This window comes from Halichoerus grypus, chromosome 9 (genome assembly GCF_964656455.1).
Source record: "Halichoerus grypus chromosome 9, mHalGry1.hap1.1, whole genome shotgun sequence".
In the NCBI taxonomy this organism is placed as follows: domain Eukaryota; kingdom Metazoa; phylum Chordata; class Mammalia; order Carnivora; family Phocidae; genus Halichoerus; species Halichoerus grypus.
This window is the reverse complement of record NC_135720.1, coordinates 109,684,826-109,703,786: the sequence shown is the minus strand read 5'-3', so window position 1 is coordinate 109,703,786 and position 18,961 is coordinate 109,684,826. Positions and strand designations below refer to the sequence as shown.

The following is an 18,961-nucleotide window of genomic DNA, read 5'->3' as shown; positions in this document are numbered from 1 at the left end:
GGCTATTCGGGGTCTTTTCTGGTTCCATATAAATTTTAGGATTATTTGCTCCATTTCTTTGAAAAAAGTGGATGGTATTTTGATAGGGATTGCATTGAATGTCTGGATTGCTCTAAGTAACATAGACATCTTCACAATATTTGTTCTTCCAATCCATGAGCATGGAACGTTTTTCCATTTTTTTGTGTCTTCCTCAATTTCTTTCCTGAATATTCTATAGTTTTCTGAGTACAGATTCTTTGCCTCTTTGGTTAAATTTATTCCTAAGTATCTTATGGTCTTGGGTGCAATTGCAAATGGGATCGACTCCTTTATTTCTGTTTCTTCTGTCTTGTTGGTGTATAGAAATGCAACTGATTTCTTTGCATTGATTTTATATCCTTGGGGCTTATCTTTGAACCCCTGTTTGTTTTCTCTGTTCTCAACATCTTATGGTGTGTCTCCTCTCAAACCAACAATTGTAGAACTTTATTTATTGTCCTTGGAGGATGACTGCTTATCTTTGTAAGGTACCTTCTAGAGTCTCCCGAAGTCCTTCCATGTTGACTTCTTATTCCTTATGTTGACTATCCCCCAAAATGTCCTCCAAATTTGCTGAAACTCAGCTGTGTGTGTGTGTTTGTGACTCCAGCTCTTTGTGGGTGTATTAATAAAGTGATAGAAAAACAGGAAGAAACTTCATGTTGCTTTTATAGATTTATGTCATTGGTACGGGAGAACTCAGTGTGGTCACTGTTGTGGCCTTCCCCTCTCTGGTCATCCACGTCACTAAAACCACAACCTTTCTAATTAATGACCATGATCATAGCACTGTTCTCTTTAATAACTTTGAACTGTTTCTCATTTCTTAAATCAACGCCAGTCATCACCTGGGCCTATTTATCCTAGATTTCACCATCTCTTCACCCTGCCTCACATTTTTGCATCAGTTACTCTGTGCCTTTGCTGGTGTGGTCTCCCCAGTCACTGGGGAGTTCCCCTGTCGAAATCCTATCCTTCAAGGCTTATCTCTAAGATCACTTCCCAGATAAAGCCTTACCTGACATCCAGCTGGCTATTCTCTCTTCCTGTGTTAAGCCTACTTGTGTTTCACTTATTTTTACTTCCTCTGGCTCTTACCTTAGTGGACTTTGCACTGTGGTTTATTATGTAATTGACTTATCCCTCCAGTGGGTCACAAGCTCCTTGGAGGAAAGAACGGTGTGTGACTCACTCTTGCCTTCTATTTCAGTTCTCAGCTCCGTGCCTTGTGCAAAGGAGTAAGCTAGGATAGAACTGGGGCGGGGGGGAGGGGGGTGGTGTGGCAGAGGGAGGGGGGTCCAAAAGAGAAAACCAGCACACAGGACATTTCAGAGTGATCACTGGACCTAAAAAGAGCTGGAAGAAGGATATGGAAGGAAGATGCTAGAGAAAGTGTAACCCACTGAAGTAAAGCACAATCTCCATCTCTTTTCACATTGAGTCCTCCGAGTGATTCAGACATCCTGCCTGCACTTCTGTTTCTCCTGTCTTCCCGTTATTTCCCTTCCTGCTGAGAAAATTGCTCTGTTAGACACTGAAGTCATTGCCTCAAATCTGGCTCTTAGGCATTCAGCATTCTTTTTTTTTTTCCTCTTCAGAATAAGTCTATTCACACCAAGTGTATATTTGTTCTCTTGCTTTACATTACAGATAATCAATTCATATGGAATGAGAAAAGGATGTCTTCAGGCAAACAATAAGACAGTTGGATACATTTGCTTCTTGTGGCCAGGGACATAATTAACAGAGGGAGCTCTCCAGCTTGGGGTGGGAGGGGAGACAATTGTTAAGTTTTCCTGGCCTTGCGTGGTAGAGGGTGCTGCTGTGAGCCACCCTGAGCACAGCACATTCCCCGGCATGAACGCTGTTTTGGGGGCAAAGGGAGGCCATGGAAGTACCCAGATCCTCTCTCTTGTGTGTGGTTATGGCCTTCTCTCTGCAGTGTGTTCTCATTTGTCTTCAAAAGTGGGATGGAGGGTCGTTGAGTTTACTGGAGCAAAGAGATGTGCTTGCAAGGCTGGCTCTCTTGTCACCATTAGCAAGCGTCTTCTTTGGTGTTCAAGAGAGGCTCAGGCTTCACTGTTTTTGTGTCATGTGGCCTTTCTTTTTCCTTCGTATTTGTGCTAATTATTTCTATCAGTGGTTTTCTTAAGATCCTTTCAAACCCAATATAAAAATCTATTAAAATGGAAATAAGGTGACCCTTCCTTCCTTATAGTTTTCATTTAGATGTTCATCACTTTTATTTCTTCTTCTTTCTCTCCCGCATAGGTCTGGTTCAGTGAGAAGATGTTTGAACCATCGTTCTGTTTTTATACTGGATATAAAATCCCCTTGTGCAAAACCCTGGATCAGTATTTTGAGTACATCCAGTCACTGCCAACCCTAGATAACCCTGAAGTCTTTGGGCTACACCCTAATGCCGATATCACGTAAGTTCCTGGCATTATTTAATTTTAAGGGATCAATTGTAACTCAGCCTGGCAAAGGCTGTGCATTTCATTTTCTCTTAATTTCTCTCCTTTCCCTTCTTTTTATTTTGCTGTGAAAAATAATGTCACTTCCTGTCTCCCAATTACAACTTTGTCGTTATCTTGGCCAGCTCTCCCCTCACTAAATCCTGATGCTCCAGAGTTTATGACAATGTTTAAGCTCTAATTTATGCATTGATTATTTCTCCTCTGTCATGTTGTAAAACCAGCTGATGTTATTGGTATTGATGCTTTCTACTGATAAGACAATAGTCTCCCAGCTCCTTGCCTCTTACCTAAAAAAAAAAATCCATTAAAAATAATGGTCGTAAACAGAGTCTAAAAGGGCCAGGAGGATAGAGAGAAGAGGATGAGGAATTGTGTTTCTGCTTGATCCTCTCTCTTGTGGCCCCTGTGCCCTTACTTGCTCAGTTGCTTCCTTCTGTCTCTAACACCCATGGTGGGCACAGAGCCCGGAGGAAGTCCTCTTTCAGCTCAACGTGAGGCCCCTGCTCTGGTCACTGAGCTAAGAGATGGTGAGTGAAGAGATAAGAAATACATCCAAATCCCAAGTCCCTTCTCAGACCCATCCTTTGAATGAAGGAACCTGAAAACAAGGCTATCCAGTTCCACAGAGAGGGCACCAAGAAGCCCCAGCTGAGATTCTCCTGCAGATGGTCATTGCTTCTGGCCCATCTAGGAAAGACCAGGGAGTTCATGTCTAGAAGAGTGGCTTCGGGGGATGGAAGAGACTGAGACACCACTGGCAGATTCTAAGCTGTGACAACCTATTGAGAAGGAATGGGGTGTGCCTCTCTCTTAGTCACTCATCTGCTGCTGCAATTTTAACAACTCTGCAAAGGGGCAGGGACATTTCTCACCTTCTGCTTCTCTGCCCTTGCCCAGCATCCATGGAGTCCCAGAGAGCTCCCCCTGCATTGTCTCTCTCTCCCTGAACCTACATGCACTTCACCCCTCGTGTGAGGCTTGGCCTCCTGGCCTCTTGGTCACCCGTACTGATTCTAACTTGTCCAAATCCTCTGATCTCTCCCATGTTGCTCTTCATCTTCAAAGACGTGGGCATAACCCAGAAGAGCCACGAATGGCTAACGCTCTTTTCAGACCCCATGATGGAACCGTGATGGCTCTGGTGGTTATTTGAAGAGGCCATCATAAGTTAGCTGGAGACAGGAAAGAGGTGAAGAAATAAAAAGATTCCCCAGGGATCCATTTGGAATTAACTCAAACATTAGCTCAAAGAAAGAACACAGAGAAATAGTTTTGCTTTAGCTGAAACTCTAAAAATCTGAGGCAGACCATGTCACTCCTCTGTTCGGAAGCCTCCTAAGTCTCCCGTCTCACTCCAAGTCAAGGTCAAAGGCAGACAGTGACCTACAGGTGACCTGCAAGGGCCACAAAGACCACCTGCCCCCACCCCTTGACCTGGTCTCCTCTGCCCTCGCCCTCACTCACTGCGCAGCTCCAGCTCCCATGAGCTTCCTGTTACTCAGGCCAGATGGCTCCCCCATGGGATACTTGCACCTCCTGGAACATCCCCCCTCCCCCAGATATCATTGTAAAGACCAGATACCACCTTTTCTGGTCTTTACTTAAACATTACCTTTTCAATGATGTCTTCCCTCGCTGCCCTATTTAAAAATTGCAGACCACTCCCCAGCCCTCACCCCAGACTCCATCCTCCTTGCTTGCTCCTTTCTTTAGATTGTATCACCAACTGGCCTACTCTGTATTTACTTACTTATTTGCTATCATCTTTCTACCAATTAAACATAAGCACCATCGTGTCTGAAACTTAGGTCTATTTTTCCTGCTACTGTATCTCCAGTGCTACACGGTGCCAGATGCTCAGGGACTACTCATTGAATGTGCCAGTGATACTAAATTCTTCTGGGTTATGAAGAATCTAATGAATGGGGATGGTCTATAGAAACAGCTCATGAGTCCATGTGGGTGGGCAGAAAAACGGCCGATGTTTTAAAGCACTTATACATTAGTAATTGAAGCAGCTCACATATGAGGGCGCTGAACTTTGATTTCATCCTTGGCAAGAGCCCAAGGAGTCATGACAGCTGGTTCCTGGAGAATTGGATCCTGTTGGGTGCTATAGGATTCTGCCGGGGAGTGTGAAAATCAGGGTTGAACTCATCTTATCCTGTATGACCATAGCAGTTTTGGTCATCAGCTCTCAAGAAAGATAAACCAGAACTAGAAAAGGCACAGAGAAATACAACTAAAATGTAATCCAGATGGGAGGCAGTGTTGAGACAAACTATTTTTTCCCCTTGACTCTTTATTTTGAACTATTATAAACCCTCCGAAAGGTACAGGGAACACCATATACCCTTCACCCAGTGTCATCAGTTGTTAACATCTTGTACCATTTGCCTTTTCTCTTTCTGTATTTATATCTTTGTATATTTATAGATCTACAGTTATATCCATATGTAACTACATCTATTTGTGTGTGCGTGTGTGTGTGTGTGTGTGTGATTATAGCCCCTCTCAATGGCTAGAGCTAGGAAATAAGTACTTTTTAAAATGTCATGAGCTAATATAGCTCCAATTCCAATTCCAAAATGTCATGAGCTAATACTAATAGCTCCAATTCCATGTCATGTCTCTTCCTTGTCATCCCTCATTTCAATATTGATATCTCCTTTGTCCCATGGTAAGAGCTCTGGTTCTCAGGAAGTTCAATATTTACTCATTTGCTCTGAATCACTCCACTGATACCACTACCAACAACAAATATATTAAGTGGAGGTCAAGATTTCTTTGCAGTTCTTTTTGTCCCTAGAATATATCCCACTGAGGTTGTACAGAGTACTATATTCAAAAGTCACTCAGATTGTTTTTTCTTCGTGGTTATGCTATCAATTGATGGATAGGTGCATTCATTTATTTCTATTCATATTACATTTAATTTTTGTCCATCTCTGTTGATTGTCTTAAACATGTGAAACATGGACATGTTTGAAAATCATGACTAGATAACAAGGTATTCTCACATCCTTCCAGCCCATTTCCCTCTTCCTTTATGGGCAACCAAATGTATTAGTTTCTGGGTTATCTTCCCTGGTTTTTTTTTTTTTTTTAAATTTACAGAGAGAGAGCATGCACATGAGCGGGGGTGGGGGAGAGAAAGACGTAGAGGGAGAGAGAGAATCTTCAAGCAGACTGCCCGCAGAACACAGAGCCCGACGCAGAACCTAATCCCACGACACTGAGGTCATGACCTGAGCTGAAACCAAGAGTCAGATGCTCAACTGACTGAGCCACCCAGGTGCCCCTTCCCTGTTTCTTTTTGCTAAAACATAAATACATATATATTTTTACCTTTCTTTTTCTTACATAAAGTTGCCATACTATATATATAATTTTGTGTCTTGTCTTTTCCAATTAAAAATGTATCCTGTGGGACACCTTGGTGGCTCAGTCGGTTAAGCATCCAATTCTTGATTTTGGCTCATATCATGATCTCAAAGTTGTGAGATCGAGCCCTGAGTTGGACTCCTCACTGGGTGTGGAGTCCGTTTAAGATTCTCTCTCTCTTTCCCCCTCTGCTTCTCCCCCTGCTTGCGCGCGCGCTCTCTCTCTAAAAAATAAATAAACAAAATCTTAAAAAAAAATATATCCTGTAATCACTCCATATGTTCCCATGTCTTCCTCACAATTTTTTTGTTTACAGCTGCATGCTCCTCCATTGTTAATATGTATCATAGCTTATCATCCGTTCTACTATGGGTGAGCATTTAGATTGTTTCCAGTATTTTGATATCCCAAATAATTCCTCAATTAATGATCTCATGGTTATGGTTTCTCATGTTGTTGGAGATGTATTTTCAGGGTAAGTGGCTGTGGGTGGTGTTGCTAGATCAGGAATTAGTGAATATTGCCAAGTTCCCTTCCACGGGGCTGTGCTACTTTGCGTTCTCAACAACAATGGGACGAGGCCCTTCCTTCACAGCCTCATCAACAAAGTATTGGTCAAGCTTTTGAATTTTCACCAATATGACAAGCGAGAAATGGTATCTCAGCATAGTTTTAATTTGTTTTCTCTTATTTTGAGTGAAACTGAGTACGTTTCCTTACATTTGGGGGCTGTTTGGACTAAGACCATCTTGGAGACCCTATGGATAAATCCAAATGTAGATTGAGGCAGGCCAAGATCAGGGGTGATGAGGGGATGGAGAAGGTAGAATGAAGCTGTAGGACAGGTCCCAAAGGGGACCAGTGGGATTTAGTGAGTATAGAGCAATGGCTGAGAATCTTGTGTAGTTTTCATCCATTCGTTGCTGCTACCTAAGGGATAGAGAGCACAGCAAGCCTTCTATGTCTTTTGGCATCTCTCTTCACTGCTCTGTCCAAAGGCTTCTATGCCATCACTGGCCGGCATGCTATAGATGCCACAGCTATCTTTTCCCAAAATAGAATGTCAGGATCTTGCAATCTCTCATCACACCGAGTGCAAGTGCTAGAACTCTGCCTCCAATCTGCTAGACAACTAGCTGGCCTGTAGGACCTGTGACCCTCCTCGTCTGATCTCTCGATACTTAACTTCCCACCTGGTCTGTCCTTGGGTCTTCCCCGCCCACTCCTGCTCTCCTCCTCCCGGGGACCTTGGTCCATTTTTGGTTCCTGCTCAGGCAGTAGGCTGTGTTGTGCAGCTCTGCATTTGGTCATTTTCTCCTCTTGACTCTGATATTTTTGATGACTGGAATCCTAGACATTCAAGCCCGCCTTCCTGGAGGGCTGCACTCAAACCCCTCGCTGTTCCCCCACCGGTCACCAGGAGGCAGTAAGCAATAGCAGATGAAGCTTCTCAGCTAAAACCGACCCCTGGTCCCCTCCCAACAAGACCCTCCCATTCCAGCAAGAAGTGACTCTCCAAGTTGTGTGAGATGAAAGAAGGAATCAAAGCTTCCCCTGACATTTCTGGTCTGGAAGCTAGGATGATGGTGGAGTTTGGAACAGAAGTGCATTTGAGGGGGAGTTGCGGAGTTCCTGTTTGGGTGTGTTGAATTGGGAAAGACAGAGGGATTTATCTGAGTTGGAAGAGAAACATGGACTGGAGCCCAGGTGAGATGTTTCAATGTATTTGTACGGAGATAACACTTGAAGCCATGAGAAGGGGTAGACTCTCTAAGATACAGTCAGAAATCTGTGTGAATGTCCCCAGCTAGAAGAATCCTTATTAATTTATCTGATGTGCGCCCTATTCAATAGCACTCTTCCAGATAGTTTCCTGGGCTGTAATTGGGCCATGGTGGAGAACTCTATGTCCCTGCTTCTAGAATCTGCACTCTGAAGTTAGCATCCATAAATTTGAGAGGAGAGGGAGATTTGCAAAAGGGGATCATGAGTCTTCCTCTTCCTTAAGAATGCACAATCCCTGAAAAGGGGGTGGGTGTGGAAAATACGGCTGAATAAATGCTTTAAAATAAGTAAAATCTTTCCCAAGAGCTTGGATACCTTGGCGACAGAAACCATAAAAATGCATAGTTTATTCACATTTTATTATCTAGATTTATAAGGTACCAAGGACTCTGCAAATGCAACTATCTCAATGTCAAAAACAGTTATTTATTTTCACTCTTTTTCTCATTAACCGTTACGCATATTTTCTACCTTCTGAAATTTATCAAATGTCCTATTACAACTTTTATATTCATTTCTATGCAGGATGAATTTAATTGTATTCCTTTTAGTATTAGCTGAAATTTGAGTTTCAGATTTTTATTAAAAATTTGTTCTCGTTGTTTCATGTGCAAAGATGTATATAAATCTAGGTTGATTTGGATGTGATAGTGCACTAGTATCTCATTATATGGTTAATTGTTTATTTAGAGACAGTTCTGTTTTTCATTTGTCTTGCATTTTTATTACCCATGACCTTGACTCTACCACCCAACAGAGGTGACCTGGACAAGCTGCCCCAAACCAGCAAGCTACAAGACCAATATGAACTTCTTCCCATATTTACTCCAAAGAGAAATTTTTCTTCTAGAAGTAACTTAGGACCAAAGCTCATGGAATATTATAGTTCTTGTTCTTCATCTCAGGGCATTTATGGGGACTGTTTTCCTGAAAGCCTGCAAGGCTTTTGAGGCATATAGAGATATTTGCGGTTCTCCATAATAGGAGCTAACCAGGCTTCTGCCTTTCCTGTCTTTGCAAACATAAAATCACATGGTGGATGAAGAAATGTGAGTTGTATAGCCCTGGCATTCTGTACCTAATAAAAGGTGTGGCGGGGAGGTGATCTGGAGAGCTTGCACAGGTCTTATACAAAACGAGTTCGCTTTTCAGGGCTTCTTCCCCACGTCCATGTCCTGAGGATTATTTCCAGATCACCTCATAAAAAGTAAAATCACCCACAAGAAAATGATTTCCTAGGTGAGACCTAGCAGTAGTAGCATGTCCATTGGCCCCTCCCTGGAGCAGTGATGCATGCAGCTAGCCCTGGCCAACAATAGAATGGTCATGTCTGCAGCAGTGTGCACGTTTGGCACCCAGCCCCTGGTGCAGAGCGTGTTTCCAGAGAGGCAGTGAGCTGGAGGTGAGCCAAGAGCTCCTGAGAGTCCCAGACATGGGGTCTTTCTCCTTTTTTCTTTGTAGTTAGAACAGGTAGGAAGAAGGAACTCTGATTTTCTTTGTATGAATGGAAACTTACTGTGGTTTTCTTTTCTTTAACCTTTAAAGATCTGTGCTTAAATATCATAATAAAAGCAGCTTTTCTTTACCCTCAAATGATGTCTTTCTGATTCTCCTGTGTTTTGAGGCGCACATAAATTTACATATATATTTCCCTTTGTATGGGGAAAGGTGCCAGGAACTAGGTAAATAGTAATAATAGTAATTTACTCTACTTTTAGCATAAGAAGAAACAAATAATTAAACTTTCATGCCATTTAAATATTGGAGAATCGCTCTCCTTTATATTTGAGGTTCAATAAAATTCAAGCCAATTGGCCTGAATTCAACACACATTTATTGAGAACTTACTTTTAGCCAACTCAGGATACAGAGATTAGTAAGATGCAATCCTTGCCCTTGGAGTTCATCATGTATTAGGGAAAATAAATGAATGACAAATAGTTATGTTATACAGTATGACAGACTCTAAAGTCAGGCTTATATAGAACACACACACACACACACACACACACGCACACACATTGCTATGAGAACAAACATGAAGGAGCAATAAATTCCAGTTTAGGGATTGAAGTAAGCTAGTGAGAGAGGCCACCCTCTGAGCTGTGCCTTAATGGATGTGCAGGAGTTCTCAGGTGAGAGAAGGGGTAGGGAGGAAGGGACTACAGCACTGGGGACAAGAAGGACAGTGCAAGGAAAGAGGAAGATAATGAGCAGTAAGTGTGTATACATATATTGAGTCACCAAGTTGTACACCTTAAATATATACAATTGAAAAAAATTAAAAATAAAATGCTTTGGCACAGTGAAAATAAAAGGCATAGATTAGGGCACATACATGAAGGAACAGTCCAAGGAGGGGCATGAATAGATGTGAAAGTGTCTGCTGTGTGCAAGGATCCAAGTCCAACATGCTTGGAGCATGGTGGGGAGGGGCTTCAAGAGAGGAGCAGCCTACCCACGAAGCTGATGCACATGCAGAGACTGGCTTGGGGCAACAGGAAGATGCTGGAAATTTCTAGATAGATGCTAGCAGTGATTTGGAAATAGGTCTTGGAAACCAAGAAGAGCTGGAGAGTGGCATCAAGAGGAAATTACCTCTGAAGTTTATAGGTCAGCAGCTGGGTGAAGACATTGATGTTCAAGAAGATGGGACAGGTGGGGGCAAACGGAGAATGAAAGCAATGAGTTGGGTGTTGGAATTGTTTGATGTAAGAAGCAGGGAGCCCTAGGAGTCAGCGGAAATGTGGCCATGCGGAGAATAGGATAAAGGCAGAGGTTTCATGCTACCCCGCCTTGCCTGGTTGTTCACAGCCCTCAGGAAGACAACCGTGACAGTGACACCTACATCTTCTCTAACATAGCACTCTGCCCTCATTGTCTGCCTTTACTGTATCTAATGCTAACATGAGATCGTGAAGTAACGTAAATCACAGAAATGTACCTGAGAATTGTATATAATAACATGTGGATCCTTGACTTTTGATGACTTCATTTTGTTGTCACATCAGCTATTTTCCTAGGTTTTCCCCTTAGAGTTACCTGAATCTTCCTTGGACTTTAGATGACTTTTAAAAACTGGGATAGCACCATACCTCAAAATTCAGGAATGAGTTGCAAGTGCTTTTTGTCCCATTTTACTAGAATGTTTTATTACCTATGTATATGCTCAATTTTGTGGGTGTTTGGTGTGTTCATCTTTCAACTTTTAAAATAAATGTATTTGGGGATATTCTAAAACCCCAATATCTGAATAGAGGTTGCTCACCAAAAAATAATAATAAATAAATTTAGAAATCTCTATAAACTTACACAAAATCAATTTTCTTTTTTTTTCATAAAAATGTTTTTATTTTGTCATAGATGTTATCATGAGCTGATACCTGCTTTTTTTTTTTAATTTGATTTTATGATGTTAGTCACCATACAATAATACATGACTAGTTTTTGATGTGGTGATCCACGATTCATTGTTTTCTTATACCCCCCAGTGCTCCATGCAGTACATGCCCTCTTTAATACCCATCACTGGGCTAACCCATTCCCCCACCCCCCTCCCCTCTAAAGCAGAGCTGATAGTTTTTTGGGTTTTTTTTCTTTAGTTTTTGATGTAGTGTTCCATGATTCACTGTTTGCATATAACACCCAGTGCTCCATGCAGTACGTGCCCTCTTTAATACCCATCACCAGGCTAACCCATCCCCTGAGCCCCCTCCCCTCTAAAACCCTCAGTTTGTTTCTCAGAGTCCATAGTCTCTCATGTTTCATCTCCCCCTCCGATTTCCCCCCCTTCATTCTTCCCCTCCTGCTATCTTCTTCTTCTTTTTTCCTTAACATATATTCATTATTTGTTTCAGAGGTACAGATCTGTGATTCAACAGTCTTGCACAATTCACAGCGCTCACCATAGCACATACCCTCCCCAATGTCTATCACCCAGCCGCCCCATCCCTCCCACCGCCCCCCCTCCAGTGACCCTCAGTTTGTTTCCTGAGATTAAGAATTCCTCATATCAGTGAGGTCATATGATACATGTCTTTTTCTGATTGACTTATTTCGCTCAGCATAACACCCTCCAGTTCCATCCACGTCGTTGCAAATGGCAAGATCTCATTCCTTTTGATGGCTGCATAATATTCCATTGTATATATATACCACCTCTTCTTTATCCATTCATCTGTCAATGGACATCTTGGCTCTTTCCACAGTTTGGCTATTGTGGACATTGCTGCTATAAACATCGGGGTGCATGTACCCCTTCAGATTCCTACATTTGTATCTTTGGGATAAATACCCAGTGGTGCAATTGCTGGGTCGTAGGGTAGCTCTATTTTCAATTTTTTGAAGAACCTCCATACTGTTTTCCAGAGTGGCTGCACCAGCTTGCATTCCCAACAGTGTAGGAGGGATCCCCTTTCTCTGCATCCCCGCCAACATCTGTCGTTTCCTGACTTGTTAATTTTAGCCATTCTGGCTGGTGTGAGGTGGTATCTCATTGAGGATTTGATTTGGATTTCCCTGATGCCGAGCGATGTTGAGCACTTTTTCATGTGTCTGTTGGCCATTTGGATGTCTTCTTTGGAAAAATGTCTGTTCATGTCTTCTGCCCATTTCTTGATTGGATCATTTGTTCTTTGGGTGTTGAGTTTGATAAGTTCTTTATAGATTTTAGATACTAGCCGTTTATCTTGATATGTCATTTGCAAATATCTTCTCCCATTCTGTCGGTTGTCTTTTGGTTTTGTTGACTGTTTCTTTTGCTGTGTAAAACTTTTTATCTTGATGAAGTCCCAATAGATCATTTTTGCCCTTGCTTCCCTTGCCTTTGGTGATGTTTCTAGGAAGAAGTTGCTGCGGCTGAGGTCGAAGAGGTTGCTGCCTGTGTTCTCCTTTAGGATTTTGATGGACTCCTGTCTCACATTGAGGTCTTTCAACCATTTGGAGTCTATTTTTGTGTGTGGTGGAAGGAAATGGTCCAGTTTCATTCTTCTGCATGTGGCTGTCCAATTTTCCCAACAACATTTGTTGAAGAGACTGTCTTTTTCCATTGGACGTTCTTTCCTGCTTTGTCGAAGATTAGTTGACCATAGAGTTGAGGGTCCATTTCTGGGCTCTCTATTCTGTTCCATTGATCTATGTGTCTGTTTTTTTGCCAGTACCATACTGTCTTGATGATTACAGCTTTGTAATACAGCTTGAAGTCCGGAATTGTGATGCCACCAGCTTTGCTTATCTTTTCAACATTCCTCTGGCTATTCGGGGTCTTTTCTGGTTCCATACAAATTTTAGGATTATTTGCTCCATTTCTTTGAAAAAAGTTGGTATTTTCATAGGGATTGCATTGAATGTGTAGATTGCTCTAGGTAGCATAGACATCTTCACAATATTTGTTCTTCCAGTCCATGAGCATGGAATGTTTTTCCATTTCTTTGTGTCTTCCTCAATTTCTTTCACGAGTATTTTATAGTTTTCTGAGTACAGATCCTTTGCCTCTTTGGTTAGATTTATTCCTAGGTATCTTAAGGTTTTGGGTGCAATTGTAAATGGGATCAACTCCTGAATTTCTCTTTCTTCTGTCTTGTTGTTGGCGTATAGGAATGTCACTGATTTCTGTGCATTGATTTTCTATCCTGCCACTTTACTGAATTCCTGTATGAGTTCTAGAAGTTTTGGGGTGGAGTCTTTGGGGTTTTCCACATAAAGTATCATATCATTTGCAAAGAGTGAGAGCTTGACTTCTTCTTTGCCAATTTGGATGCCTTTTATTTCTTTTTGTTGTCTGATTGCTGTGGCTAGGACTTCTAGTACTATGTTGAATAGCTGTGGTGATAGTGGACATCCCTGCCATGTTCCTGACCTTAGGGGGAAAGCTCTCAGTTTTTCCCCATTGAGAATGATATTCACTGCGGGTTTTTCATAGGTGGCTTTTATGATATTGAGGTATGTACCCTCGATCCCTATACTCTGAAGAGTTTTGATCAAGAAAGGATGCTGTACTTTGTCAAATGCTTTTTCTGCATCTATTGAGAGGATCATATGATTCTTGTTCTTTCTTTTGTTAATGTATTGTATCATGTTGATTGATTTGCAGATGTTGAACCAACCTTGCAGCTCAGGGATAAATCCCACTTAGTCGTGGTGAATAATCCTTTTAATGTACTGTTGGATCCTATTGGCTAGTATTTTGGTGAGAATTTTTGCATCCATGTTCATCAGGGATATTGGTCTGTAATTCTCCTTTTTGATGGGGTATTTGTCTGGTTTGGGGATCAAGGTAGTGGTGGCCTCATAAAACGAGTTTGGAAGTTTTCCTTCCATTTCTATTTTTTGGAACAGTTTCAGAAGTATAGGTATTAATTCTTCCTGAAATGTTTGGTAGAATTCCCCTGGGAAGCCATCTGGCCCTGGGCTTTTGTGTGTTGGGAGATTTTTGATGACTGCTTCAATTTCCTTAGTGGTTATAGGTCTTTTCAGGTTTTCTGTTTCTTCCTGGTTCAGTTTTGGTAGTTGATACATCTCCAGGAATGCATCCATTTCTTCCAGGTTATCTAATTTACTGGCATATAGTTGCTCATAATATGTTCTTATGATTATTTGTATTTCTTTGGTGTTGGTTGTAATCTCTCCTCTTTCATTCATGATTTTGTTGATTTGGGTCATTTCTCTTTTCTTTTTGATAAGTCTGGCCAGGGGTTTATCAATCTTGTTAACTCTTTCAAAGAGCCAGCTCCTAATTTCGTTGATCTGTTCTACTGTTCTTTTGGTTTCTATTTCATTGATTTCTGCTCTGATCTTTATTATTTCTCTTCTCCTGCTGGGTTTAGGCTTTATTTGCTTTTCTTTCTCTAGCTCCTTTAGGTGTAGGATTAGGTTGTGTACTTGAGACCTTTCTTGTTTCTTGAGAAAAGCTTGTATTGCTGTATACTTTCCTCTTAGGACTGCTTTTGCTGCATCCCAAAGATTTTGAACAGTTGTGTTTTCATTTTCATTGGTTTCCATGAATTTTTTAAATACTTCTTTAATTTCCTGGTTGACCCATTCATTCTTTAGTAGGATGCTCTTTAGCGTCCATGTATTTGAGTTCTTTCCGACTTTCCTCTTGTGATTGAGCTCTAGTTTCAAAGCATTGTGGTCTGAAAATAGGCAGGGAATGATCCCAATCTTCTGGTACCAGTTGAGACCTGATTTATGACCTAGGATGTGATCTATTCTGGAGGATGTTCCATGGGCACTAGAGAAGAATGTGTATTCTGTTGCTTTGGGATGGAATGTTCTGAATATGTCTGTGAAGTCCATTTGGTCCAGTGTGTCATTTAAAGTCTTTATTTCCTTGTTGATCTTTTGCTTAGATGATCTGTCCATTTCAGTAAGGGGGGTGTTAAAGTCCCCCACTATTATTGTATTGTTGTCGATGTGTTTCTTTGCTTTTGTTATTAATTGCCTTCTATAACTGGCTGCTCCCATGTTAGGGGCATAGATATTTACAATTGTTAGATCTTCTTGTTGGATAGACCCTTTAAGTAAGACATAGTGTCCTTCCTCATCTCTTATTACAGTCTTTGGTTTAAAATCTAATTTGTCTGATATAAGGATTGCCACCCCAGCTTTCTTTTGGTGTCCATTAGCATGGTAAATGGTTTTCCACCCCCTCACTTTCAATCTGGGGGTGTCTTTGGGTCTAAAATGAGTCTCTTGCAGACAGCATATCGATGGGTCTTGTTTTTTAATCCAATCTGATAGCCTGTGTCTTTTGATTGGGGCATTTAGCCCATTTACATTCAGGGTAACTATTGAAAGATAAGAATTTAGTGCCATTGTATTGCTTGTAAGGTGACTGTTACTGTATATTGTCTGTGTTCCTTTCTGGTCTATGTTGCTTTTAGGCTTTCTCTTTGCTTAGAGGACCCCTTTCAATATTTCTTGTAGGGCTGGTTTCGTGTTTGCAAATTCCTTTAGTTTTTGTTTGTCCTGGAAGCTTTTTATCTCTCCTTCAATTTTCAATGACAGCCTAGCTGGATATAGTATTCTTGGCTGCATATTTTTCTCATTTAGTGCTCTGAATATATCATGCCAGTCCTTTCTGGCCTGCCAGGTCTCTGTGGATAGGTCTGTTGCCAATCCAATATTTCTACCATTGTAGGTTACATATCTCTTCTCCCGAGCTGCTTTCAGGATTTTCTCTTCGTCTCTGAGACTTGTAAGTTTTACTATTAGATGTCGGGGTGTTGACCTATTTTTATTGATTTTGAGGAGGGTTCTCTGTGCCTCCTGGATTTTGATGTGTGTTTCCTACCCCAAATTAGGGAAGTTCTCTGCTATAATTTGCTCCAATATACCTTCTGCCTCTCTCTCTCTTTCTTCTTCTTCTGGGATCCCAATTATTCTAATGTTGTTTCATCTTATGGTACCGCTTTTCTCTCGAATTCTGCCCTCATGATCCAGTAGTTGTTGATCTCTCTTTTTCTCAGCTTTTTTATTTTCCATCATTTGGTCTTCTATATCACTGATTCTCTCTTCTGCCTCATTTATCCTAGCAGTTAGCACCCCCATTTTTGATTGCACCTCATTAATAGCCTTTTTTATTTCGACTTGGTTAGATTTTAGTTCTTTTATTTCTCCAGAAAGGGTCTCTCTAATAACTTCCATGCTTTTTTCAAGCCCAGCTAGTATCTTTAAAGTGATGATTCTGAACTCTAGATCCGACATCGTACTAATGTCCATATTGAGTAGGTCCCTGGCAGTCGGTACTACCTCTTGTTCTTTTTGTTGAGGTGATTTTTTCCATCTTGTCATTTTGTCCAGAGGAGAATAGATTAATGAGAGAACAAAATGCTAACAGGGTAAAACGTCCCCAGAAAATATACTCTAAACAAATCAGAAAAGACCTGAAGCTGGGGGAAAAAGAAAGGGAAAGAAAGAAAAAAGAAAAAGCAAAGAAAAAAAAAAAAGAAATAGAAAAAAATAAAAACTAAAACAAAAACAAAAAAAACAGAACAAAACAAAACAAAAAAAACAGAATATGATCAAATATGATCAGTCTTGTGCATAGATCAGTGCCATACACTAGATTTTGGGTGTATTTTGGTCTGTTAGAAGATAGTGCCTCTCAAAATTTTGAAGAAAGAAAAACTTATATATTTACAAAAATAAGGGTTGATATGATGAAGGGATGGAATATGACTGTAAAGATGAAAATTATAAAAAAATTTTATAAAAGGAATTGATAAGAAGTTGTTTGAAAAAAGAAAAGAGGATTTAAAAAAAAAAGAAAGAAAAAAAAGGGAGAGAATGTGATCAGGCAGGAGAGTAGAACAAAACCATACACTAGAGATTTAGGGTATATTTTGATCTGTTAGAAGAAACTATCTCAAAATTTTAAAGCGAGAACAACTTATATATATATGCCAAAAATAAGGGTAACTACTATGAAGGGATAGAATATGACTCTAAGAATGAAAAATAAAAATGTTTTTTTAAAAAAGTAATTGATAAGATGTTGGTTGAAAAAGGGAAAAAGAAAAATTCAAAAAAACAAAAGTTAAAAAAAAATTAATTTTGAAAGACTAAAGAATCATGGTAAAAAAGCCATGGATTCTATGTGCAGTATTCCCCTGGCGCTGGAGTTCTGCCATTCTCATTGATCGGTAAACTTGGTCTTGGCTGGCTGTTCTCGCTGATCTTCTGGGGGAGGGGCCTGTTGCCGTGGTTCCCAAATATCTTTGCTGGAGGCGGAATTGCCCCGCCCTTACCGGTCCGGGCTAAGTAATCTGCTCAGTTTTGCTCTCGGGAGCTTTTGTTCCCTGCAAGCTTTCCATACAGCTTTGGAGGCGGAGAGTGAAAATGGCAGCCTCCCAATCTCCGCCCCGGAGGAGCCGAGAACTCAGGGCCCCGCTCCTCAGGGCGCCCCCAGAGAAAAGCAGTCAGTCACTCCCGTCTCCCTGGTCTCCGGCTGCACTCCGTGCTCACCTGGCCTGTGACCGCGCGTTTCTATCTCTGGCACCCGACCCTGGGTGGAGTCTCCAAACCCAGCAGATCCCTGCAGTGCGCTCCCGCGCCGCTCCTCCCAGGGGAGGAAGGGGAGTCTCCCTGGATCTGCCGCTTGTTGGGTCCCTGCTGGAGGAGCAGTGGCCTGACTGTGCCGCGGATCACGGTTTATAGCAACCCCGAGCTGAGAGCCCGCACCTCGGCTCCGTCTCTGCTGCCGGCTTCCCCGCTCCGATACCTGGGAGCTCTGCCGCACTCAGGCACCCCCGGTCTTTCTGTGACCCCGAGGGTCCTGAGACCACACTGTCCCACGAGGGTTCCACCCCCCGCTTAGCCACCAGAGTGACATCCCTCAGTGGAGCAGACTTCTAAGAGTTCTGATTTTGTGCTCCGCGGCTCTATCACTTGCCAGAAGCGGCCGACGGAGGCCGCCCCCGCCCCCGCCCCCGCCCCCGCCGTCTATCCTCCCGAATATCGCCTCGGATTCACTTCTCCGCACGTCCTACCTTCCAGAAAATGGTCGCTTTTCTGTTCAGAGAGTTGTTGCTATTCTTTTCTTCGATCTCCTGTTGAGTTTGTAGGTGTTCAGAATGGTTTGATCCCTATCCAGCTGAATTCCTGAGACCAGACGAAATCCAGGTCTCCTACTCCTCCGCCATCTTGCTCCGCACCCCCCGTTTCTCCACATTCTTGCCAATGCTTGTTATTATCTGTTTTTTATTATAATCATTCTTGTAGGTGTGAAGTGATATCTCACTGTGGTTTTAATTTGCATTTTTCTAATAAATGATGAGCATCTTTTCATATGTTTATTGGCCATTAATATAGCTTTTTTTGTGAAATATCTATTTAAATCTTTTGTTTTGCCTTCCTTCTTGAAAGATAATTTTGCTTGGTATATACAGTTCTTGGTTTGTAGTTATTTTATCCTCACATGTGCAACACACTTTTCCATTTTCTTCTGGCTTCCAATGCTGCTGTTGAGGATTGGCCATCAGTCTTACTGTCATTTCTTTCTAGATATTCTGTTTTTCTCTCTGGTTGCTTTTAAGATATTCACTTTGTTTTTGGTGTTTTACAGTTTCATTGTGATATGTTTACATCTGGATTTCTATTTATTTGTTTGTTTGTTTGTTCATACTACTTAGGAGGCACTGAATTCAACTCTTTCATCAATCCCCAGTTGTTATTTCATCCCTTATTATTTCTTTTTTATTTTCTCTCTTCTATTTTTCTGAAGCTCTCCTGAGATGTACGGTAGAACTTATCACTCTATCCTATATGTCTTTTAACCTCTCTTTCATATT

General features: G+C 41.5%; 1 protein-coding gene across 1 annotated transcript in view; it reads left to right on the top strand.

Annotated features, from left to right (window-relative positions):
* Positions 1-18,961, top strand: part of DNAH8 (dynein axonemal heavy chain 8) — a 431,463-nt gene that overhangs the window by 378,247 nt on the left and 34,255 nt on the right. The window contains exon 88 of the mRNA XM_078055380.1: positions 2,293-2,453. Coding sequence (XP_077911506.1) covers positions 2,293-2,453 — 161 coding nt within the window. The remainder of the gene's footprint in view (positions 1-2,292; positions 2,454-18,961) is intronic.